The sequence below is a fragment of the Malania oleifera genome, chromosome 2, assembly GCF_029873635.1.
Source record: "Malania oleifera isolate guangnan ecotype guangnan chromosome 2, ASM2987363v1, whole genome shotgun sequence".
NCBI classification, from domain to species: Eukaryota; Viridiplantae; Streptophyta; class Magnoliopsida; order Santalales; family Ximeniaceae; genus Malania; species Malania oleifera.
Window position 1 is genome coordinate 90,058,982 of NC_080418.1, and position 26,955 is coordinate 90,085,936.

A 26,955-nucleotide genomic window follows, 5' to 3' on the forward strand; every position below is an offset into this window, starting at 1 on the left:
TTCATCAACCCTCTTCTTCTTTCTCACATGGGTGTTTGAAAAAATTATTTGGAAGGCCAAACCCCCACCCCCCCCCAAAAAACAATCAAAGCTTTTATTTGGTTGGTTGTGCTTTATAGGGTAAATACTAATAACTTGCTACAGATTAGGACGCCTTGAAAGGCTCTCTCTCCAGTTATAGTGTCCGTCATTTTAACTGCTCAGAATCTGCTCCACATCTTTTCTTGCATTCTACTTTTGCATGGAACGTTGGGAACAAGTTATTAAGTTATTTTGGAGAAAGTTGAGTTTTTACAGGGACAGCGGAGGAGTTTTTGGTTTTGGTAGGAAGAAGGAAGGAAACATGGCTATGAATTAGTGCTTTATTTGCAGTATTTTGGGGTTTGTGAAAGGAACAAAACTCGTATATATTTCAGGGAAGAAATTAGCATTTTTTATTGGTGTGGGAAAAGACTCATTTTCTGGCTTCTCTGTGGTGCTTGGGTAATGGTAATTTCAAGGGGATACACTTCTCAGATATTCAGCAGGATTGGCATTCTCTGTTGACTTCTTGGCTGCACTGATTTCCTTGAGCAGTTTTTACACTTCTTCGTTTTCTTATTTTGTTTTCCTTGGGTTTCCAAGACTTTGCTGAGGAGATGTCTCTTTTTCCTGATTCTACATTCTTATTCTGTCTAATGAACTTCTTTCGCTATTTAAAAATAAAAATAAAACCACTTTAAGCTCCTTCACTAGAGGACTATCAATTTAAAACCCATTTCCTCTAGAAGACCCTGTGGACATGGATTGGGTCTCTCACCACCTAAAGGGCATAGACTTTCCCCTCTTGTTTCCTCCCTTTTGCACATAGAAAAATTTAATAAACTAGACCCACTACTTGGGATGGGAAGCCTTTCACAGAATCGGGAAACCCCTTGAGCAATAGTAGTAGAGAAAACTATAGAGTTATCCAGACCCTTGTCTACTCCTACCATCAAAACATCAAGATCTGTATGTGAATCAAAGGTTGAATGTGAATTAAAAGGAACAATGGATCAAGAACCTCCCTCAACTATGGCATTTTGATAGTCAGCATCAAGAACCTCCCTCAACTGTGGCATTTTGATAGTCAGCAGCTTCCTTCAACTAGTGAACACCAACCTGTGCAGTCATAGAGGTCCTTCCAGAGTCCACTATCAACCCCTTTTGCTGTTTAAGAAAATCATGTCCCCAATTCCACATCAGAGCCTCATGCCTCATTTATATTAAAGCGTCCTTATTCACAAATTCATATCTGAACCCATGGTTTTCAATAAATTGATCCACTACAGTCCTCTTTCTGATTCACTCATGCTGCCAAACTAATCATCATCATTCTTCCAAAAATCTTAGTACAATGGAAAATTCAAACCATCATCCCCAGCATCACCTCCTTCCTTTTGACTTTCATAGCCTCTGATTCTTTGCCCTCAAATGCTCTAGTCTTGACTTCTTTTATTTTGACAATATTCTGCTCCAGAAATTTCCCACCATTACCCAAACAGACATCACCAACCCCTTGATGTAGCAAATCATCTGGAATAAGCCTTGCATTGACTCGCCAACTCTATCCAAATCACAATTGAAATGTGGGAAATCTCCCCACCCTCACACCTCTTTAGGAACCTCATCATAGATCCTTCCACATACCACAGTTTCTTCTGCCCAGAATATATTCAAGAATTGATCTCCCCTTCAAGAAACAGGCTCTGAGGCTCAAAAATTGGGCTTCAAATTTAAAAGCACGTCTATATTTACTTTTGGCTCCAAATCAACTCCACTTGATCTGGTTTTACAACCCTACTCAGCCCAGGAACAGCCAACCTAGAGCCCTCCTCATTATCATAAAAACGTTGCCCAACTCCTTCAACATTGCCAGGCCCAAGACAAGAAGGCCCACCTATATTATTACCTAGCCCCAGATCACCAAACTACTAGCTTCATTCTCTCTCTAACTTCCAGAGGATCTCAGGAGAATTTGAAATTTGAATTCCCACGAGATTGCTGCCCAATAAATCAACCCTTCCCACTGACTTTTCCAGCACCATTGTGGTCCACCATCTGCAAATTCCGGCGAGAACTCCTAGCTGAGACCCCTCCCACTTTTTATTGATTCTCAGCCTTGAGGATATCAAAAAATGATTATTTATTTTGTAGCCTCTAAAACACTGATCCTGATTTTGAACTTTCACATCAAACAAACCACACTTAATGCATTTCATTTGCAGCTCATGCAGATTATTCCTTCCTTGGCCTTTTCAAGTTTCATCCAGATTACTAAAAAACCTCCATCACTCAGATGCCTCATCACCTCTGGAATTCTCAGGGAAAACCTTTTCCTGGAATCCAAAAAATTTCCAACAGAAATTAATTTTCCAAAATCCACATCAAGATAACTCCACTTTGGAAAATTAATTTCTAAACCCATGCATAAACTGATTGTTCAGACCAAAAGATGATCCCTTCTCCACTGAAGCTTATTTATCCCTAAAACCAAAAGAGATGATTTACCTCAAGATTTTTCCAGAATACACAGTGCATCAGACGCAATGCCTCTCAATGGAAAAACTTCCTAGCTACTTAGATCAATTTTAAAACACTTGAAAATCCACAAACAGGATCAAATAGATTTCCAGTTAATTAACATAATAGTGAATGCCCAATAGAACCAGCTCACACCCATAAAATCAGACTCAACACTAAGGTGGACAAATGTTGCACTTACACCAAATGATGCAGCATCAAAAGGGAAGAAAGATAACAGAGGAGAAAGAAGAACTTTTACTTTTAGTTTATTAATAATTTATTAATTTAAGTATAATAATAGACTGTGATTATATTATATTATAGGAGAATTATTGTCCAAAAGCCACTTGAGAGCAATCCAAAAAGTAGGATTCCCATGAAACTTATCCATGGGGGGAGGTGGGAATAGGATGCCTATATTTCATGGGGATCCTTTCATTTCCAGTAATATGAACATGCTCGCCACATCAAATTCTCATGGTCAAACAAACATGGGAATGAGATGCCATGAGCATCACATTATCGGAAATCTTGAAAGATGCCGCAAAACAAATGCCCCGAGTTAGGAAGAAGAAGAAAGAGCACACACAAATTTTCTGAATTTCATAGAAATTTTAGACCATGATGCCTCCCAAAACTGCACTTTCACAACATTTCATCTTTCTTTTTCTATAAGTTATTAATAGTTTTAAAAGGTCCAATTGAGGCTCGCCTCAAGGCAAGGCATGCCTAAAACCCTTGAGGCTCAATCTAAAATACCAAATCTTAAAAAATCTTGCGCATTAGATGCTAAGGCTTATGCATTTGTACAAAAAGGCACACATTATGCACCTTATTAGTTGAGGCTTACACATTTTTGGGGGTGTGCAATTCTCAAGTTAGAGTTGACTAGAAAATTTTAAATATGCATTTATATAAAACCAATGTCATAATATGAGTTGATTTCTAGAACTCTTGATCCTCAACCTTTCAAAATAGTTGAGAGTTGTATCTTAGATCTTGAAAATAATTTAAAATTTGTAATGTTATAGCTATATCATGTCAAGTTAGCGACAACCAACAAGTAGTTTACAAAAAATTATTTGTGAAGCTTGGAATTCAAGTTCATCTTGGCATTTAGGTTTGTAACGCTTCTACGATAGCGTGGAAGTCCTCTTGACATTTCCACTATGGAACCCTATTGATGCTTTTGTGAACCCTCCAATACATTAATACGTTCAGCAAATCTAGCCATCTCCATGGCCACATTGTTGGCTGTCTCAATCTGCACCTCTAGCACTTCAATTCTCTCAATATTGGTTGGCATGGTCTCTTACCAATGTTTCACACAATCCCACAATACGAATGCAACCGAATTCATGAATCAATTAACCACACTCAAGACCAACTATCAAGGGTTAAACACTTCAAACCTTGTGAAGGATCGTGTGGCATAAGCTAAAGCACTCTTGCTTAACTAGTCAGTCAAAAGTATATTGGTTTACCACAATCACACATTCACAACCATCAAATGAAAAGTAAGTGGAAGTAGTAAGCAATTTGTGTAAGCAAATGACAATCACGCAATAAACATTGAAGTAACATAATTCATTAACACATCCTCCATAGGCAACGTGTGTGTAGCAAGCAAGTCAAGTAGGCTAAATATGTTTACAAATGCTAGAGTGTTTCACAATGATTGATGAACACTCACCATCCCCAAAAGAGTTTTATATGTTATTTTAGCTCTGACAAAAGGAATCATCAAACTGACCAAGGAGTCATACTCTCACTATACACTAAGGCCTGAACATAATGAATAAAACCTATACTGCTACCTACATGTTGGTTACCCATCCTATGCACACAAGGCAACTGGTCACAATCAAGCATAATACCCCGAACAAGTTTGGCTCATGACAATATGCAATAATGCCTTCATGATCACAAGATTCAAAGGGCAGTGAAGAAGTAACTAATGTCCAAGATATGTGCTTACTAGTTACTACTAGCAGACTTTGCAAGACACTGCATTTTTTTAAGGGAAGGGTTTTTTGTTTGGTAGATTTTTTATTTATCAGAATGTTTGGAAGATTTAAAGTTGATAAAAATACAAATACGAACTTCCTGCCATCCCTAGTGCATGTCCTTTTCCAAAGGATAATCAGCTGTTTTTTTACCACCCAAAAAATTATGTTAAACCCATGAACATATCCAATTTTTAGCATTCAGCATCAACTTAAACAGACTAAACATGCCCTAGTTAATTTATACTTCTACTGCAAAAGGGTTCAATGCTGATGTTAATATATTATTTTAGAAACATTATGTAAATATTACCTTGTATCCAACATTGTCACCAATATCCTCTCCTCTTTCGTAAGAGATTCTTTCAGCAACTATACCACCAGAGAGAGAGAGAGAGAGAGAGTATAAAAATTGGTGCAACTACTAAGAACAAGAAAATATGTTATCAAAATAAGTAAATAACCAAGATAAAGGCAGCAACCAGTTATGTACCTGATGTGGCTGATATACGTCGAGGCTGAGTACATATAATTTTACATGTCTCGCCCTTACTCCACATATAATCGAGAAGATATTGTGGTACCTGAATCATATTGATAAAACCATAATGAAAGTTCATCACTGAGAATTAATTTACATCATCATCCCTGTCCATTATTTTATAAGAGCAGTGATATTTGTCCTCTATCACTAATCTCCATATATCAAAACACAATATAAAAGAGGACAGTTGAACAAATGCCAACCTATTTATGTGTGTAATATGCACAGGTGAAAGCCTCAGGCTGTCAAACATATTGAGAACAGCCATTTCATACAAAAATGATGGAGCAGTACCCAACCTTTCTGGGACCCCCACGCCCCACCAAGGGAGAATAATATTTGACAATGGGCTTCGCAGAAATAAATGTGGCAATATTTCACTTATAGATGCACTAACAATGAAACTATGACTTCGATTTTAACATGCCCCATATTTTGCAATTAAGCCTAAATGTAAAAGGAAAAAGTATACCAAATGCATAAAATTTTCCAGTCAAGAATACCCTGAGCAGCTGAGACATATTGGGTCAACCAAGGTAAACCTATTCATGAGATCCAGGCCCAAGCTACAATATATAAAAGAGCCCTCAAGCCTAAAATAACCAGATAAATAAGCGGACCTGCCAAATATTCACATCTGACCATGCCCCATGCATATGAATATTCATTCAGATAATAATTACAGAATTATGAGTCTTCGCTCTTTAAAATGCATATGCCACGAAGAGATGCCTTGCCCCTTAAACAATCCATATTCTAATGCATTATCACAATTATAGTTACATCAAGAATAAAGAATATACAAGAGAATTTTCCCAGTTCCCATGTTTTAGTTATTAAAAACAATAATACATTCTATACCCAGCTTAAAAAACTATAAGACATTTAAATCCAACTAAGCTCTGCACAGGTTAACAGAATTTTAGGACTTCCCCAGTTCCAGTATTTTAATTATTCAAAACAAGAATAAATTCTATACACAGCCTAAAAAATTATAAGACATTTAAATCCAATCAAGCTCTACACAGGTTAACAAGAATACATTAGGATTGCAGCTTCTTTCAGCAAGAAAGTGTTTGGACAAGCAGTACCATTGAAAACAAGATATTAATCTTACAGATTGCTGAGTCATTTTTTAGGTGACAAACTAATTGAAAACAAATGATCAAACTAGTTGAACAAGAATAAAACACTTCAATTCAAGCATGGACATAGAAATACATCACCATGAAGTAGTGCAGAAAAATACAAGAAACAACATAATGAAATGCACTTTTAACAAAAATTGTCAACATGCTAAATCCAAGGAAGAAACATCTGAATGAAAAAAACAAAAGAAAAAAGAAAAGAGATTGGTAACCTGCGTAGTTTTCCCACAGCCAGTCTCACCAGATATAAGCACAACCTGCTTTGACACATGGAACAAATAAAAAATTTTCAGAAATAGAAACAGGAAGCAAAAAGCATCAATAAGGCAAAACAAGCAGCATCCAGTATCCAGATACACGGACACATTAACACACACACATAACAAGCCTTATCACAACTGCATGTGGTCGGCTACACTAACTTTTTTTACATACTGCAATATCCATGGCAATATCAACAGTAATGTCCTGAAACAAATAATCTTCAATATGCACACAAGACAGATTCAAACTTCACAATGAAGAATGTTCAAACTCTAAATGAACCTGATTAGATTCAATTGCTGATGTGATGACATCCTTGAAGGAAGAAATTGGAAGCCTAGATCTCTCTTCAGTAATCTGCAAGCATAAAAGCACAGGAAACTTTCATTATGAGACTACACTGACTCATCCAAACAATATATATACACACAAATATATACATATACATATACATATACATACATACATACATACATACATATATATAAAGATACTACCACTAAAAAAAAGATAAATTACGAACACACACATTCTGACAGCTGAAAAACAAAGTTCATTTAGGATGAACTATTTGCTACATATGGTTTTTGCCATCCTATGAGGGTTCTATGGGGAGACTAATGTGGTAAGGTTTCCTAGAAAAAGAGGTGGGGCGGGGGGGCGTTGTCAAATCATTTCCCTATTTTATGAGTCTAGCAAGATCAAGTGGGTTCCAATCCATTTAGATTTGAAAATATATGGCTCGGTCATAGGTCTTTTCAGTATTTGATTTTGAATGTTTGGAATGAGAATGTTGAGAAGGGATGAAAGGGAAAGGCTTATGAAAAAACTAAAGCATCTTAAAGAGGCGTTCAAAAGGTGGAATTCCAAAGTCTGTGGGGATATTAGGGCTAGGAAAAATGGTGTCTTCGGTGAGCTTGATTTGTTGGATAAGAAAGAAAAAAAAATGGGTATTTTGGAGTGTGATAAGACTAAGAGGGTATTGTTGATTAATAAGTTAAAGGACGTGATTTTTAGGGAAATGGGAGTGGAGGCATAGGGCGAAATTTAAATGGGCTAGGAAAGTGATTGTGCTTCAAATTTTTCCATAGGTTGGCTAGTGGAGAAGAAGGAACATGATTAGGGATGGAACTGAGGGGAGGAGAGGTTACTACTAATTCTTGTTTGATATCTGTAAGAGATTACAGATTTTGTTGCTAATTAGTTTGTTGAGGAGGATGTCTGTAGGCCAATGCGTGAAGGGTGGGAGTAGAGTCTTGCTTCTAGTAACAGATGCAGTCGAAAAAAAGGCCATCTGGGGAAAGTGAGGTTAAGGCATTTGTATTCAGGATGGAGAAGGATAAGGCCCCAGATCCGGATGGGTTTAGTATGCTTTCTTTCAAGATTATTGGAATGTGACAAGGCTTTACTTTTAGATCAAACGCAGGAGCAGCAAGGATTTTTTTTTCAGACTACTATAATTATTGTCTCAGGGATTTATCTTATGAACCGACTGCCGCCTCCTCCTCTATAAGGTTTAGATGGAATTAATATTTTTGAGGATGATGCTTCCAAAGAGAAGGTGAAGATAAAAGATGGAATTCTGCCTAGGTTCAAGAGTGTGCTGAGAAATTCAAACTCAGAACTTGTTCGATAGCTTGGGCCTCACGTTGTTTGATCATGGAGGAAATTTAGTCAGGCTTGATGGTGTTAAATCTAAGGTGAAGAAGGGACAGAAGGAATTAGCGCATTTCTTGGATAAGTTCAGATTTTTATTTTTATTTTTAACTATTTTTATTTGTTCTTTGCTTCTCTCTTTTTCTTTTTCTTTTAGAGGATTTAGTATCCTCAGTCTGATTGTACATTCTTTCTTAATACATCTTTTTTTACTATCATAAATTAAAAATAAAAATAAAAATAAAGGATTGTTAAGATGTGGTAAAGAAAATTTAATGAAGATTTTATGATTTCTATTTTAATGATTCTGGGGAAAATCATTAACTCAACTTTCATCACTTTGGCGCCTAAGAAGAATATGTCAGTAAGTCACAGATTTTCAGCCTACTTAGTCTAGTGAGGGGTGTGTATAAGATAATTGCAAAGGTTCTAGCTGATCGATGTTGTTTAATGATAGAAGAAACTACTTTGGAAGCTCAAAATGCTTTTGAGGGGACTAGGCATATAGTGGATCTGTGGATGCTATTATAGCAGCAAATGAGATTGTTGAGGATGTTCATAGAAGGGGAGAACACTGAGTTGTTTTTAAAGTAGGACCTTAGAAAGGCTTATGACCAAGTTAGTTGGAACTTTGTTGATAAAATCTTTGTCAGGAAAGGGTTTGGTGATAGATGGCAGACTTGGATGACTCTTGGGTGGGGTTTGGGTGGGGGGAGGCCGGGAGGCTGCTTCTTTCTCAGTCATTATTAATGGAGAGCCTAAACCATGGTTGCTACGAGGGTGATTAAGCAAAGGATCCAGTTTCTCCTCTTTGGTTCATTCTTGCAGTAGATTGGTTCTAGGGCAGTAGATAGAAGGTTTGTTAGGGCGGTAGGGGTGGGGAGTAAGGGATTGTCGTATCTCATCTGCAGTTTGCAGAAGATACTATTTACTTCTTAGAAAAAGTCATTTTATGTGCTTACTATCTTGAAATTGTTCAAGAGCGTATCTAGTTTAAAAATAAATTTGGGGAAGAGTAGGATTGCTTGTCTTAATTTGAGTGTTTCTAGATCTCTGGGGATGTCCTCTTTAACTGGGTGTGGTATTCACAGTATTCTTGAATGCCCTTTGATTTATTTAGGAGTGCCTCTGGGCGGTAATCCTAGGACGGTGGGGTTACAGATCCTACAGTGGAGAAGATGTCCAAAAGGTTGACTTGGTGGAAGAGTGCTTTATTTCTCTTGTATTACACTTATTCAGGCTTGTCTTGCTAGCATCCCTCTCTATTTCTTCTACTTTTGAAATTCCTGTGGTGGGGATGGCTAGATATATTGAGAAAGTCATGAGAGATTTCTTATGGCCAGGGGTGAGGGAGAATGAGGATCATAAGGTTAGTTGGGTCTTGGAAAGTTGGTGTCTAAGAAAATTGCTTTAATGGGTAATGGTTGTGGTGTTTTCCTAAATAATAGTAAATTTAGCTTGCAGGGTAAAGGATAAGATGCTAATAGGGGATTGAGATGTTCTTGTGAGTCCTTAGAAGAACATTTTACAATCATTTCCTGTTTTTATTCCTTATAGATTTATTGTAGGTAATTGGTATTGCATTCAGTTTTGAGAGGACTTTGAGTGGGGGTTCATCATTTTGCACTTCTTTCCCTTGTCAGTATAGACTATTCATTTTGCACAATGAATCTAATTCTTCATATTTTTATTCCAAATGGGAAGGAATCCACATAGGATATCCATTTTGTCGAGCTCTTAATAACAGGGAGGTGTTGGAGCTCACCTCCTTACATTGTTAGGGTATTCTTCCTTCCATTGGTAGAGCCTATTGTTCATGGATTCATGGTTCTATTTGGAAGGCCAAAGTTCCCTCAAAGATAAAGGTTTTTATTTGATTAGTTGTTCTTAATAGAGTTAACACTAACAATCTGTCGCAGAGAAGGAGGACTCTTAAGGCCTCTCTGGATGTATGTTTTCTATGCTTCGATAGTTCAGAATATGTCTTTCACCTGTTCCTCCATTGCTCTTTTTCACGGAGGGTGTGGAATAATCTTTTGCTTATTTGGAGAGAGATGTGCGTGTCCTGAGTTGGTGAGGGATGTTTCTCTGATTCCATTTCAGGTTTTGGAAGGGTAAAGACAGATTAGCATTTTGGAGGTGTAAGATTTTTTTGATGTTCTGTGGGTGTTATGGTTAGACAGGAATGCTTGCATTTTCATGGGAAAGAAGGTGTTTCTGTCTATGTTTTGGGAAAGGATTCAGTATTTGGCCTCATTGTGGGCTTTTGCAGCAGGCCGTTTCCTAAGTCTCTTTTCTCTACAGTGTGATTGGCAGGCAGTGCCACAATGGTTTTTTTTTTTTTTTTTCCTGTTTATATTCTAAAGAGGATTTCTAAGCTTCTTTTTGTACTTCTTGCTCTCTTTAACAAAATCTCTTCTTTTTCAATCAAAAACAAGTAAAGCATCCACCAAACAGAAACTAGCTATTTTCTTGCGGAAGTTCAAAAAGTTGGATGAACCTGTCTCAAATTTGAAGTCTTCTCCATCCTAGAAGCAAGTGCTTGCACCTTCTTTTTAATTTCCACCTTGCTCATTAAAGGCTTGCTGAAAATATCATCTCTCTTTCTTGGAACTCTATCAGCCTCACCTTTAGGTTTACCAATTTCAAGTTCAACTCCACCAGCATCAGGTGGATAACATGTAAATAAGTTACGTAAAACCTCTTTCGACTCTTCTGAAAATGTTACACGAGTAAGACTTTCCTTCCCCTTCATGGTGTCCACCTTCTTCTTAGTTTTATAAACTGAAACACGCCGCTGATTCCCACGCCTACATAAAGTTCATGTCCATAAATAAATAATCATAAGGAAGCCAGGAAGATTTCTTTCTTTGAAAAAAAAAAAAATGAGGCTGCAGGAATTTGCCGTACATAATATTTTATAAGGTAATAGCAGATTATTTAAATGCTCTACATATCCTACTCAAGTGACCAAGCACAAGGCTATCACAACTCACCCAGAACTTTTTGACCTCATACCCATTTTCCTGCATGCTTCATGCACCACCGCACGTTCACGATTTGTCAGGTTGGTCTCAAATACGTATACTGCAGAAAATTTTAAATATTTAGAAATTAGGGAAAATAATGTCTAAAGGAAGTCTATATGTATAGGTAGTTTTAAATAAATAAACAAGCCTGTAAAATACAAAACTAGTAACAATTTACAAATCCAAGTCCCCATATGCATCAGATGCAGAAAACAAGCCCCATTCATTATGATAACAAAATAACTTACAAAACAAAGCCATCATTTGGTAAGCCGTTAGAAATGGTTCACTCTGTAAACATGTTTCCAAATGACTAGTAAGCATGCTTTAAGAAGAATGCACCATTCCCAATCTTCATGAACGATTTCTTATCCAGAATATATATATATATATATATATATATATTCATGAATGACCCGATGTACTGTCTAGAAGATTATCTTATTCAAATGTCTAGCAACAGGCACCAATAAGGTCGAGCTATGGCTAAGCTGTCAACTCAGACATCCTGGGCTCAATCCTTCATGAGATCAAACCTATGTTCAAGTGAACACCAGTGGCAAGGTTGCTACGTGAGCGAGAAGTAGAGCCGCCGAATTTACAACTGGGCAACTCCTTTATCCTAAGGAAAATAAAGTCTAGCAGCACGCACATCTACGCTAAAAGAATGAACTAACATATCAAATACAACTTTCTAAAAATCATGAATCAAAACTGAATAGAATATATGTCCTAAAAATAAAAATCCAAACTGCAAGCAAGCTGGAAACAGGTCATTTGGAATTCAGCATGCAAGCCTGCATTGAAGGTGGTATCGTTCTAAGATTAGTTGGGATATGTTAAGAGTCAGAATCCGACCTTGAATTGTTGAGAGATTTATGGGATCGAGGCGTAGGATGGTAAGATTCTACGAACTAGTACATCTAGAGACTTAAGCATCAATCCATCAATTACAGATTTTAGGCCAAAAAAGTAGGGAAAATAAAATTACTCTTTATGATATTATTTAATTGCATGATTATGTTTTTTATTTATAAACAATCATATTAAATGGGAAAAAAAAAAAAGGATTGATCTGAGTGGGATTAATTTCAGGATTTTTTGTTATTATTGTAGCTATCAAGCCCATTTTATATCAAAAATGACATAGTTGCCTTTATAATGTCTAATACACTAATCGAGTTAAGAAATAAAATTTAAAATTAACTAGAAAATTAAGCAAGATTAAAAATGTACGAAAATGGGCAAGAAAAAATAAGGACTAAGATTTATGAGAACTAGAAGAGGAAGATAGGAAAATAAATTATGCAAACCCTGATCCGTGAGGATGTGATATTGCCAAATAAGTGAGAACAAAAGATAAGAATTCATGACAACAACTGAAAAAGAAGTACCTCCCTCGTTCCTATTAGAACCAATTGTTCAATGACCTTTTGAATTATCGACAAACTACCATTGTAATAAACTATATTGAGCAACTCAAGGAGCTAATGCTTAGGAGTGGTATTGTTGAGGTCATTACATCACACTATGACCAGGTTCATGAATGGTCTTGAAGAGGATGTTAGGGGAGAGGTTGATTTGTTTTAACATAAGTCTCTAGAGGCAACTTCTCAGAAAGCCTTGCCATCGAGAAGTACCTCAAGATCCCTCATTGGCCTTCATCCTAGGTGAGTGAGTCTCATCAATCCTGACCATCTCCTCAATTTAGGTCTATCATCCCTTTGCCTATCCCTAGAGAAAGTTCTATGAAGCAAATAGTCCCATCAAGTCATTCGCTCCAGTGGGTCTAATTTTCCTCAGGCTAGTAGCTCATCTATGCAGTGTCATCATTGCCATGCAAGAGGTCACATTGCTACAGTTGTCCCCAACAAGCCTTAGCTTTAGAGCGTGAGCCTGATAACAAGCCTGGTGGTGAGGATCAAGTTGTAGATGTCATTGAGTACTTGGAAGATGAGGGTGATCTTGTTGGTGATTTTTGAGATGACCGTCACATTAGTGTGGTTACGTATGTCATATCCACTACTATGGATAGTGAGAAGTGGAAAGGCTTCGCTACTTTTTACATTTTTCACTCAATGTGAAGATAGGACATGCAAGCTAGTTATTGTTGGGGAAGTAGCATGTATGTGATCTCTAAACCTATTGATGTAGGGCTGAATCAATGATTTACAAACTTAGGAGAAATTAAGGGAGGGGAAAGGGAAGAACAAGGAAGGAAGAAGGAAGAGAAGGCGAGCTTTAAGGAGATACAAGGGGCACTTTCACTTTCAAATTCAAATTCATCCAAAGAACCTTCTACATGCTTTCAAACTAATTATAAGAAAGCTAACACATGAAATTACACATGAACACCCTAAAATTTAATGAAATTACAAGCATACCCCGAAAATTCATAAACATTACAAACAAGTCCCCAAATACACATAATCCTAAATTAATTAAACTAAACACATAATAAACTATTAACTAAATCCCAGAATCCTTGTCCCAATTATTTTGAATTATTTTGTCCCAATAATTTTGAATTATTCTCCGACAAGGATCTTCCCATGGTCTTGTTCAAGGTTTTAAAACAGGACTAGACCAGCCAGTCTGACCAGGTTGGACCAGAATCAGACCTAAAACCGGGCAACTCGGCCTAACTCAAGCGGACCAGATGAACACATTGGGTTGACCCCAAGCCTTACACAAAGGGAAAACACCTGGGAAATTCAACTCAAGGCTGTGAGAGTGCCTTGAACCTGCGACCCACTAGAACGCAATACTGCAAATTACCACTACTCTACACTCTGTTTTATGCTACAACTTTTGGAATGAATATATATAACTCTATTGCCATGTGCATATAGCCATTTCTATGTATATATAATTATACATGTTATATAAAGGCAAAAGAAACTGACCCTCCCTAAGGTTTCAAAAATTCCAAGGACCTTCCTTGAGGTTTCAAGAATTCCACAAACCTCCCTTGAGGTTTGCCAAAAAGACACTCCCCTTGTATTTTACAAAAAGACAAGTCTGTTGAGATGTGCAAGTGCCACAAAAATCAAATGTCAAGGGAGGTCTATGACATTTTCGAAATCTCAAGAGAGGTCCATGGGATTTTTGAAACCTCAAGGATTCCCTTTCTTTGTTGCCAAACCTCAGGAGAGGTAAGTATCTTTTGCCCCAAATATAATTGTTAATTGAATAAAATATCTTCTCACTCATAATGAATTATTAAAAATATTTTAATAATAAAAAAAATAGTAAAAATTTATTTTGATCTTCTTTTTTTTTTAATTGACTAGTATAATTTATAAAAAGTATACAAATATATATATGCACAACAAGTACACGCTCAACAACTCTCTCTTCTCAGGAAGAGTTGAAATGATGTAGATAATAAAAATACTAATGGAGATAATAAGAAAGTTAAAAATTATTTTTAAATTAAAATTATCTATTAAAATACTTATATATCCACGTTTTGCGAATTTTGAAAATATATGATAACTTATAATATTAAGGAAACTTCAAGAATAATGAAGAGGACAAACTTGGATTCACACACAAGTATACATATCCATACAACTGGAATGACCCACCAATTCTACCGCTCCAACTGTCCTAGAGACTTCACCGAGTTAGTTACCAATCCAAGTTTAAAAAACCAAGGTCCTGCTTCATGTCCTACATCAAATATCCCCTGGTTAAAAAAAAATCTGGCCTTAATTTTGAAATGTTTGAGGATCATAAGAAGCAAACTTGGACTCTTTGAAAGTAGATGCTTGAGTGATGCAAAAAACCACATTCCATTGGCAACACCGTGACTTGAGTTGAGAATTAGCATCAATGAACATATTAGAAATGACAAACACAACAATACGAATATTTGAAAGACTTTGGATGTCTTCAAACACATGAATTTCCATGCTTGTAGTGTCTTCAAGTTGAGCAACTCTTGCAGATTCTTTGCCTTGGATGGTTGGTAGAGCGGGCATCAAAATGATCTTACCACTATAGTCGAAGAGGTGTTTTCATATCCTCGAGTCACACATCCAATCATCAAATTCATCAGGAGAACCATCACCATTAAACTATGAGCCTTCTAGTTTAAGTCCTTCACTTAAATGATCATTTCAGAATCCACACAACTAAGAAGTATTGACGGACAGAAGCTATTCCACCTTCTTGTTTGGTAAGAACATCCATAGGCCTTTTTAATTTTTACCTAAGACAGCAACTTAGTTGTTAACCCATCCAAAGCATTGGTAATATTCTGCAATGCATTTTCCATGTTTTGTACCCTACCAGACTATAATTCCACCTTCGCAAATAACTCTACATTAGTCACCATGTTGCAGTTATGTATCACCAAAGACCTCTAAACAAGTTGCTAACAATCCTCAATATATTCTTCCAAACAACAAATCTGATTCCCAATTTTTAAGAGCCATCTTCAATTAACCTTTGATCTTGAGTGAGAAATGAAACAAATTCACTTTGAAAATTCAGAAAATACAACAAATAAACCTGATTTTTTATGTTGGCTGTGACAATTTCTCACATTCCATATCAAATTATCACATTTGTTTGCACAGTATCAAGTCCACACGCAAAATATCACACTGTAGATCAAAATATCATGGGTGGATCAATTTCTTGTGAGTCTAGAAGTTGCAAGTTAGTATAGAATTTGTTTCCTTCTCACACACATTGTTGGCATGTGAGAAGCATGAGTAGCTAGCGGCGAATTTTTGGCAATGAAATTTTGGGCGAAGGGAGATAAAGGGATGGGGATCACACTTGTGGTGGTGGTGTGATGAGAAAAGAGCAAGTTAGGGATTTCGAAGGGCCAACAGCAGGGAAAACTTTTGCCACTGCATGGGACCACATGCGTGGTTGGACAGCAAGGAAATTTTGCACGTAAAACCTTTTTGTTGCATCTGTTTCTAATGGTGTGGGAGGTTTCGTGAAAATCTTCATGGGAAAGCTTGATCCAAAAATGGGCTGCGAGTGAAATTTTTGGAAAAGTTCATAACTACTCTTCGAATTTCATTTTAGACCAAAATTTCAAAATAGAAAACCAGCAATCAGAATCAGAGAGATAGAATGAACATTGTAAAGGAGGAGTTATGGGTTGGGAACACTTGCTTGTGTGAGCCCTATGCCTTCCCTTAACCACCCCCCCCCCCCACCCCCAATCCCCTTTACTTTCTTCATCCACTCATCGTGGTTTTGTCACTTTTGTGTACCCATTGGACAGCAGCCCTTCATGGTTCTGGCCTTACAAAAACTCATAGCTCAAGTCACAGAAGATCCCCTTTTTGACGGGTTTTGCAAGCAATCCAGGATGGTAATTTATGACGCGGGGTTGTGACCAACCTCAAGCTAGAAGGGGGGTTGTGTGTCTTGGAACAACATTCTTTGACATTCTATGGAAGCATAACAAAAAAAGCTCCTTCTCATGTTGCTTGGTATGGAAGTTTCGGCAGTTCCCTGCCAATCAAAGACCTAAATGTAGCAGCTCCAACACTAGTAGAGGAGCGGGGGCATCTCAAAGTAGCCTAGGGGCCAAAAATAGAGAGTTTTGAAGGGAATTTGATGGCAAATGAGGGCATTTTTGTTGCAAGCAAATCTGTAAATAGACGAGAATGAAGTGCAAAGTTGGGAGCCGCCACGCCAAACATCATGCCAAAAAACACATCCTCCCTATTTCCCACATTGAAATGAATGTGAGAAAAGAAGTTCTTCCACCGTTTTTTGATGAATTTCCAGACACTTGTACCATAGCCATCGATCACCTCTCTAGAGACCCAACCATTATGATGAAGGTCATATTTAGAAGCAATAGATTCCCGTCAAAGGCCCAAAAATCATTCTTCTCGGACACAAACCTCCAGAGCCATTTTCCTAAATGTACCTCTGGTTCACAATAACTGATCCAATTGCAACAAATTTTCCCAAAACCCATCCTTATGAGGATTTAAAAGCAGACAATTCCAATTCACATGGTCAAAGGCCTTTTCCACACACAGTTTACAAACTAATCCTCTTTTTCATCCCTTTAAATAGGTATCAACAGCCTCATTCGCAAGAAGGGCAGCATCTATGATATGTTCAGCTGCCACAAAGGCATGCTGGTACTTCCAAATCACTTCTGCAACAATTTGCACTTGGCTACCAGAACTTTGGAGAGGAATTTATGTGAGCTACTTTCTAGGCTAATGAGACGAAAGTCTTTAATACTTAGAGCCCCCACTCTGTTAGGGATCATAGGGACAAAGGATGAATTGATGCTAGTTACAAATCTACCTGAACCATGGAAGTCTCTAAAGACTTCAATGATGTCTTGCTTAAGAAGGTCCCAGGGCCTATGAAAGAAAGCCATATTAAAACCATCAGGTCTTGAAGCTTTCCCATTGCAGCTCTTGAGAGATAAAACAATTTCCACTTCCTCGAAGGGTCTTCACTTTCCAGCCATCGAGTTGTGGAGAGATTAAGATTGTTGAAAGAGATACCGTTAACAATTGGTCTCCAAGATTCCTTCTCAATATACAGATTTCTGTAGATATTGCATATGCCCCTTTTAACAATTGGTATCCAAGTGTACTAGGGGTGTAATCAGTTTTATTTGGTTCAGTTTTGCCCAAAACAGAAAACCGAACCGAAATTATCGATTTTTTATTTTACAAACCAAAACCGCACTGAAAACCGACGATTTAAAAAAAATGGAAACTGATGGTTATATATCGGTTTTTAGTACTATAAAAATTTTAATTTAAGAAAAGCCCAAGTAGGAGGTAATTCAAAATTTTTACTAAGCAAGACCCAAATGGAGAGCATGGCACACTATACAAAAGCCCTTCAATCCAAGCCTAATTCAAGACTTTAATAAGGGCCAACCACAAAAAATGCAGCCTCGGCCCAGCCACTAAAGGCTATGTTCACACAGCAAGGATTGGTAGGTTGGATATATATTTAAGGGGTGGAAGGGTTGTCCCTTCTTCCCTCAGCCAATATGGGACAAATTGTTCTCACTTCCCATAAGCCAACACTCACATTTCAAAACAAGCCTTCCTTTTCACTTTTTGTTTGTCCCACATCAGAAAGGAGCAAACTCGAGAACCCTCCTCTTCTATATAAAACACTTCCCTCCCTTTCTCTTCCTCTTTATTTTCCATCCGTCTCAACAATCAATTCTCTTTGACAAATATTTATAATGATAATTTTATAAAATAATATTTAAATATTAATTACAATACACTAAAAATGTAGAAAATTAAATATATATATATCTATATATATATACAACTTATCAATTTTCAGTCTTTTCGATTCAATTTTATTGTCAAAACGAAACTAAAACCGAAAGTCGGTTTTTTATAAAACTAAAACCAAAACCAAAAATCAAAACCGAGAAACTGAAATGAAATGTTAAATGGTTCGGTTTTGGTGCGGTTTTCGGTTTTCGATTTTATGGTAATTATTTGTACAAACCTAGAGTGCACCACCCACTTTGACTTTTGTCAACAAATTCTATCTACAATATGCATTAGCCTTTCAGTGGAAGAAACTAGTGTTCCTATCTCCTCCCTTCAAGCAAAAGGCCCTTCAATCCACATGCTAAGCAACCAATTCTTGATTAGATCACCAAAACCTTTGTGGTCAAACCACATGTTCTCAAAACGGAAGGGGTTGGCCCCCATATAATTCCTCTCATGTCATGTAAGATGAGGAAGTGATCCGAGACAGGCCAAGGGAATAAAGATTATGTCACTTTCAATAAGTGTTCATCCCAATCAGATGAGAAAAGGAATTTGTCCATTCTTGAGTTAGAGGTGATCTCCCTCTTATGTTGGACTATGTGTGAAAGAGCCTCCAATTAGGGGGAGGTCTATGAGGCGAAAATCATCAACAAAGTCATGAAAACTCCTGCATGCTAGATGAGTCCGAGGAATTCCCACTCCTTTCGTGAGGACACGAAACCATATTGAAATCCCCCCCAATAACCCAAGGGGGCACTCATTTATTTCTAACTTCCACGAGCTCGTTCAAAAAGGGATGCCTAGAAGGACCTTCGCCAAGACCATTAGACCCTAGTGAAGATCCACAGGAAGTTGTCATTTAAGGTCTTGAGGAGGCAAGACCCCAAAAAATAATAAATAGAATGATCTAAGAGTTCCACACCCAGATCATTCCACATGGTTTCCTCCTGCTGTACCTGCAGCATTTAGCACAATCCATCTACAACTTTTTGAGTCCCACAAGGTTTCAACCAGCCAGGGGTTTAAAGATTCAACCTTTGTTTCTTGAAAGCAAACAACATCCCCTCGCCAATTTTTTGAGAAAGGATCTGATGACTGCTCTTTTGGTCTTATCATTTAACCCCCTCACATTCCAACAGATTATTTTTCTCAACATTAGTTCTGAAAAATCCCACTGCTGCTAGCAGCTCCCATGTCTGAAAGTTTTTCAGATTTGCCATAGTTAACAGAAAATTTCAATCTTTTCAACTCCCTATTCATACCTTTCCTGCAGCTGCTTCCATGCTGTTTTTTTTCTCACAAACCGATCCTTCCTCTCCCCTCTTTTTCTTGATTTCCTCAAAAGGGCACAAAACTCTTTCCTCGAAACCATCAAAAAAAACACCAATCATCTTGCTTACTAAATTCATTTTTCTGAAAACCCAGTCTGAAACCTTCAATTTGAAACTAGGACTGACCAACTCCATATTAATTAATTCAGTCAAGGAGACTGGGTGGCCGGGTGGGTTCTGCAGCAATTAAAGAAGGAGGCTCATCTACCTCCTCCCTTGGGTTATGTATGGCCAAGGCAGAAGCAAAAGGAGAGTAATAGCATAGCTGCTGCACATGTAAATTTTTGTGATAGTTATTGTTTGAATTCGAATTGCAAGTGCAATCACCCCCTTTTGCAGGTTTCTTCTTCTTTCTTGCGTCTTCTTCTTTCTCCTCTTTCTCTATTCTATCTGATTTCTCTATTCTATATAATTCTCTGTCTCTATCTGTTCTTCCTTCCCTTCTGTTCTGTCATGTCCCAACATTCTGTCTGCAGCATCTACTCCACTCTCCTTTCTTTTCTTCTTCTTCTTTCCTATCTCATGTCTCTTCCATAATTTTCTAAATTCTCCCTCATTTCAAAGGTTTTGTTGCTTTTCCTACATCACTATGCCGGAGAAACATGGTAGGAAAACACAAAAAAAATACAAATGAAAATGAGTAGTGGGTATTGGCTTATAACGAATGAAATTCGTCTAAATAGCTCCCGAAAATGCAAGCCAAACAACTCCTCCCTAGCTAGCTAACAAATCAAACATCACTCATCACTGCACACTGTATTTCTCAAGGACTCTCAAAAAGTAATGTTTGGTATCACCCTCTAGAATTTTGAAAAACAAAAATCAGTAGCAAAATTTAAAAACCAAGAAGTCAAAAACACAAACTAAAAAGTAAAGCTGGAAAACGGCTGATACTCCCTAAACTAAAACATATGATAACCTAAATAAAATACATGTTCATTTTTTTCTTTGCATCAAATAACAACTAAAAATATAATTAGAATAATGAAAATGCAAAGGAATACAAGTTAGAAAATTATTATAATAAATATAAAAAAACAAAAAACAAAGTAATCATAATCATTTTACTTAATTTATCACACTTTTAAACTCAGCTGTGAACAATGATATTGTCTGTGTAGATTGAAAAAGATCAAAATATTTTTTTTTGGATGATTTTTATTATTTTTTTCTTTTTTTTTGAGAAATTTTAAAGATATTTTTATTTTAATCTAATTTTAAATTCGCATGGCATTTTTATTTTAATTTTCTCATTAGAAAATTGTGTACAGAATGATTTAACCTACAAAAGTAAATTCTAGAACCCTGTGCTGAGACAACAACCAAACAAATTTAATTTGTTTTTCACTTTTTACCACAACAGCTAAATCCTTAAAAAAAATTCAAAACCAACAAAAGCAGAAAAAGAAAAACTGAATGAAACATCAGACTAAAAATCAAAGCAAATATCACAACAAGAGTGCATCGCTTGAATTTAAATGACAACCACAGCACATTGCATGTATTTTAAAGTAGAACACCTGACATTGCAAAAATTGATATCACCAAGCCTGCAAAATAATCTCAAGAAATCTATGCTTACGTTGGTCGCGGAGAAAACATTGAGGGAAAAAAACTAACAGAAAACCAACACAATACACAACATTCAAAATTTGCACTTTCATTTATTTTTTTTATTTCTTTAAGCAACCAAACACCACTAAAACCGAAAAAGTTTCTTTTTCTTAAAAAATATTTTTTGAACAATAAATAAGTTAACATTTCAATTCAAGTTAGTACGTATGTCACGCATAAACATGCACAGGCATACCTGCATTTTTTGATGCCCGGAACTTTTCTAGCAGTTCCGATATTTGAACCCGCGTGGCTTCCGCTACGTTAGGGTTTTCCTGCTGCGGCTTCGGCTTCGGCTTCGGCTTCGGCTTCGACCTCGGCTGCGGCTGCTGCTGCTGCTGCTGCTGCGGCTGCTGCTGCTGCTGCGGCTGCTGCTGCTGCTGCGGCTGCTGCTGCTTCTGCTTCTGCTTCTGCTTCTGCTTCCGCTCTTCTTTCTTCTGCCTCTTCTTTCCTGAGGAGTTCGTCATCTCGATCTCTGCGCGTGTTTTACCGGACCTAAAAGGATACAAAAAGTAGGGGACCTGAGTGGGATCTCTGAAGGTACACGCTGCCAAAATTGCAGTTTTCCAGGGAAGGTTTGAGGTGTGATCCCTTTCGAACACTTCTCCTCTTCAACAATTCTGAGACTTCACCTTTCAGCCCACCGGCGAGCGAGAAGAGCGCGACGGCCGCGAACAAGAAGGAGAATATGCTAGGCCCCCACAAGGGAATATGTTTTCATCACCGTGGTCCGGGACGCTTCCCTCTCTCGATACCTTTTCCCAATCCAACCCCTATATCCCCATCTCCTTTAAACCCTCTCTCCCCGCACATATTAGGCCTGGCAAAACGGGTTCAGACCCAACGGTCACCCGTGACCCGCTCGGTTAAAACGGATCTGGGTCCATTGAAATTAACCCATTTATAAACGGGTCAATTTGTGACCTGCTCATTTATAAACGGGTCAACCCGAGTTTAGTTCGGTTGCCTCCTGTTCAATAAAATCCAAACCCAAAATCCTAAGTCTTATTCCTAATTCCTCACCTCACCGTGGCTGCCTACTCCACAAAGGGTGATCTAGTCGGTGTTCTGGGGATGCATTTCCAGTTCTACTGCATCTTTGTCTCAGTCCGCTGTTGCCGGAGTCCTTGCTGCAGACCATGTTGTTTGTTGTTGCAGTCTTTGTTGTCCTATTAGGCTGCTATTGCAGCATTTTCCTTGGCTGAAGTCTGAAGATGAAAGATGAGAGATGAAAGCTGGAGCAGCAGGAACTCTTCTGGGTTCATACCGACGCAGGCGGCGTTGTCGTGCAGCCTGCCATCGCCATCGCCACTCGCCGATCGCAGTTCTTCTTCTTCTTCTTATTCTTCTTCTTCTTCTTCTTCTTCTCCTTCTTCTTCAGGCAGATTTTGATTTAATGTTTTAAACCCCACGATTTAAAAATCTGATTTTGATTTAAACCCCTCCTCCTCCCCCTCCTCCTCCAACTGAGAGATATTGAGTGAGGAGGTCTTCAACGTGGGGCTGATTTCGAGTTCTTACCCTCAGCAGAACCCGACGTCGTTTTCGGGGTCGACGAGCGGGGTTCTCAGGAAGACGACGTCGAAGAGCGGCGGCAACGTACGAGTTCGGGTACTCCTTGACGTTCGCCGACGTCGCCACCATCGCCTTCGCGTCCCTGACGTACTTCCGGCTGGGGGAGTTGAAGAACTTGTCGGCCTCGTCGGCGGCGTCCAGAATGTGCTACAAAGTGGAAAACAGAGGCGAGTCGAAGCCCAGGATCCTCATATTTATTTCTTCAAATCCTTTTGCTTTGGAATTGAAAATGATAGTGCAGGGAATTGAAATTGGGTTGTTGGAAATCTTAGGAATGATTTAATGTCCATTGATTCTTCTCGGGTTGCACCTAGACTGGTGTTGTGTGTATAACCAGGGATTACTAATTCCAATTTTCAGATTTCAATCAAGTCATAATAATCTAAATTTGTTCAAGCATCAACCACAATTACACCTAAACTTAAATATATTTATTTTGACGCATGTATACTAAGTCTGATCAAGAAAAATATACGTTCACTAAATAATATTCAGTAAAACATAAATTTGCCAATCACACGGTCACAATCTACAAGAACACATTTACGTGGTTCGGCCCAAAAATTGACCTACATCCACGGTAAAAACTCACCTCCAGAGATACTATATTAAATCAGCGAAAATAAATATACATACACAGATTTACCCTTTCTTGTCTTATCGATCTTCTCTGGAAATCAACCCAAGAACAACCCAAGAAACCCCCTCTTCGTACCTGCGAATAACCCTAGGTTTCTTCCTATTGTTCCTCCCTGATTTTCCTACAAGAAATCCTTCCAAGAAACCAAATCTGAGCTTACCTTGCCTTACCCTTGCGCGTGCCTCTGCTAGAGGTTGGAGATTCCCCCAAGGCCGAACCTCCGCTGTCATCTCCTTCTCTCGTGCGGCTTCACTCTCCCGCATGGCTGAAGAACCCTCGGCTACAGGTGCTCTCCCTCATGGCCGCTGAAAACCCTCTGCTGAAGACTCGTGGCTGGCTGTGGAAGAAGACACTTGGCTGAAGGAAACAAGGAAGACCCCCTCCTGCACTCGGGTGCAGCTGCCCTCTAAAGCTGCAAACAGAATGTGAAGTCCAGAAGCCCCTCTCCTGTTATGAAGTTGCCCAGCAAAAATAATATCCCCCACCCCTCAGTTGTTTGTCTTTTATTTACAAGAAAGAAAAGAAAAGGAGCAAATCACATCATTGCCCCTCATAATAATAATAAAAAAACTGCAGCCATTGGATCTCTCCAATGAAACGGGCGGCCTGGATTTCCTTCAAGCCTTTACACTCCAACAATTCTCCACCTTGGCAAGCTTGTAACCCTTGCACCTCCTTAGCATCTCCTATGGCGGTTCCTGCAAAACAGACACTAGAAACTTCCAAGGTTAACCAAGTTCGAACAATGTTCAAACTTGGATTTAGGTACTGCTTTAGTCATCATATCCGAAGGATTATTCTCCATTGGAATTTTTCTTACTTCTATTTCTCCACTAGAAATAATATCTCTCAAAAAATGCGGTCTAACATCTATATGTTTGGACCTATCATGATAAACATGATTTCTAGCCAAATGAATAGTGTTTTGATTGTCACAATAAATTGTAACGGCTCCACTATACATTCCTAACTCTAAGCATAGTCCTTTTATCCTTATAGTCTCCTTAAAGGCTTCAATCATGGCAATATATCCAGCCTCCGTGGTAGACAAGGCTACCACCGACTGCATGTGAGATTTCTAACTAATAGCACTACCTAAAAAATAAAAGACCATACCAGACAAAGACTTCCCGGTATCTAGATTTCCAGCATAGTCAGAATCTACATATCATTTTAATCCTATTTCACAATGCATATCTTTTTTATCAAATATTAATCCTTGCTGTTTTGTTCCAAACAAGTATTGAAAATTTTGTTTTAAAGCATGCCAATATGGTTTTCCAGGTTTGCTCATAAATCTACTCACTTGACTTACAGCATAAGATAGATCAGGTCTAGAACATATCATAGCATACATTACACTACCAACCATAATAGCATAAGGTATTCTATTCATAAACAGTGACTCATCTTCAGTTTCAGGACACTGTTTGTTAAACAACTTAACATATTGTGCAACAGGAATAGAAGTAGGTTTAACATGGCTCATTCCAAATTTTTTTAATACCTTTGAAATATAAGACTTTTGAGACAAGGAAAGAAACTTTTTATTCCTTTCTCTAGTTATTTCCATACCAAATATTCTTTTAACAGGTCCTAAATCTTTCATTTCAAATTCAGATTTAAGCATGCACTTAACTTGATTTAACATATCCATGTCTTGACAAGCAACCAACATGTCATCAACATATAATAGCAAATATATATGACATTTATCACATGGTTTAAAATAAACACAACCATCATAATTGTTTCTACATAAATCATTTTGAATCATGTAAGAATCAAATCGTTTATACTATTATCTAGGTAATTGTTTCAACCCATATAAAGATTTCTTTAATAAACATACATGATTTTTATTCATTTCTGTATCAAAGCCCTCGGGAGGTTGCATATAAATTGTTTCTTCTAAAGTACCATGCAAGAAAGCAATTTTAACATCAAGTTATTCCAAGTGCAAGTCATGTACAACAACAAAGGATAATAGAATTCTAATAGAACTATGCCTAACAACAGGGGAAAATATTTCATTATAGTCTACCCCTTCCCTTTGTGTAAATCCTTTAGCCACTAACCTAGCTTTATACCTAGGTGATTCAACTCCAGGGATTCCCTCTTTCCTCTTAAAGAAAGATCCCCTTGGATCCTATGAGTTTTTGTTTTTCCGGTCTAGGTACTATCACCCATGTCTTATTCTTGTTTAGAGACTCACTTTCTTCTTGCATTGCAAGAATCCATTTTTCAGCCTCTTTACTATCCATGGCCTCTCTAAAAGTCTCAGGCTCCACCTTAATTTATGTTTCAGCAACAGAAATAGCAAAAGATGTTATATCAGTTTCCACATACCTTTGAGGAGGTCTTATGACCCTCCTCTCCTTAGCTCGTGCTAGAAGGTAAGTTTTACTTAATTCAGAGGTTTCCGTTTATGAGTTTTGCTCCTAAAAAATTGCAGCATCTGTTTCTAAATGGCTATGAGAAGTGGAGGGTTGCTCCACCTCAAGCTGCGAGTCACTGGTATCAGAATGCCTAACACTTTCATCTAAATTTTCTGGTTTTCCCCCCATTGTAGTTTCATTAAAAACTACATCCCTGCTAATAATACATTTTTGTTTTTCAGGTTCTATAACCTAGAGCTTATAGCCTTTAACCCCCTCTGGGTATCCCACAAAAATGCATTTAATAGCCCTAGGGACAGAAAATATCTAGATACACCATGAGAACTAACCGTAGCAGGCCCCCACATGTCGAAATGTATGTAATCAAGAGTTTGTTTCATAGTGTGATTGGACTTCTTAAAACTAACCCTAGTAGACTTACCCAAGACACACTCCTTACAGAATGACAATTCTTCAAGTTTCCTATCTCCAAGGAGCCCCTGTTTCTCCAACTCCTTTAGGCCCTGTTGGCTAACATGTCCTAGCCTCCTATGTAACAAGGAAACTTGATTGTCAACCCTGTGATTGATAGGTGAAGCCTCACCAATCACTGTCTTTCCTACCAAGATGTATAGCCCATTCTTTAGCACCCCTTTCATCACTAACAGTGAACCTCTACAAACTCTTAGGCTACCTCCTTCATGCTTAAACATGTACCCTGTCTTATCTAAGCTACCCAGAGAAATCAGGTTTCTTTTCAGTTCAGGCATGTACCTCACATCTCTTAGCACTCTTTCCATCCCATGATGCATTAGAAGTCTCACAATCCCAATACCCTGTATTTTACATGACTTATTGTTTCCTAGGATAACATGACCTTCTTCTAAGCATGTAAAGGACTCAAACCAGTTTTTCAATGGACACATATGGAAGGAACATCCTGAATCTAATATCCATTCGTTTCCCGAATCTC

At 37.8% G+C, this 26,955-nt stretch overlaps 2 protein-coding genes across 3 annotated transcripts in view; both read right to left on the reverse strand.

The window, feature by feature from the left end:
- The window catches only part of LOC131147828 (DExH-box ATP-dependent RNA helicase DExH6-like), a 40,952-nt gene extending 18,771 nt beyond the window's left edge, over positions 1–22,181 (reverse strand). For both annotated transcript variants that reach the window (XM_058097431.1, XM_058097430.1), the window contains exons 1-7: positions 21,586–22,181; positions 11,159–11,249; positions 10,663–10,972; positions 6,789–6,863; positions 6,455–6,499; positions 5,044–5,134; positions 4,864–4,922 (exon numbers count right to left, since the gene is read on the reverse strand). In XM_058097431.1, coding sequence (XP_057953414.1) covers positions 4,864–4,922; positions 5,044–5,134; positions 6,455–6,499; positions 6,789–6,863; positions 10,663–10,972; positions 11,159–11,249; positions 21,586–21,856 — 942 coding nt within the window. In that variant the 5' untranslated portion in view covers positions 21,857–22,181. The remainder of the gene's footprint in view (positions 1–4,863; positions 4,923–5,043; positions 5,135–6,454; positions 6,500–6,788; positions 6,864–10,662; positions 10,973–11,158; positions 11,250–21,585) is intronic.
- Positions 22,182–22,823: 642 nt separating this feature from the next.
- On the reverse strand, positions 22,824–23,867 carry LOC131148280 (17.9 kDa class II heat shock protein-like). The gene is made up of 2 exons (XM_058098000.1): positions 23,775–23,867; positions 22,824–23,111 (listed from the first exon to the last, which is right to left on the reverse strand). The coding sequence occupies exons 1-2, from the start codon at positions 23,865–23,867 to the stop codon at positions 22,824–22,826; spliced, it is 381 nt and encodes a 126-aa protein (XP_057953983.1).
- Between the last annotated feature and the right edge of the window lie 3,088 nt (positions 23,868–26,955).

What these genes read in the sequence shown, in the direction of transcription:
- LOC131148280 (XM_058098000.1), bottom strand. Translation starts at nt 23,867, where the DNA reads ATGCGGGAGAGTGAAGCCGCACGAGAGAAGGAGATGACAGCGGAGGTT. An exon ending in TAGCAGAGGCACGCGCAAGG is followed by an intron (nt 23,112 to 23,774) that starts GTAAGGCAAGGT and finishes TCCACTTTGTAG; the next exon opens with CACATTCTGGACGCCGCCGA.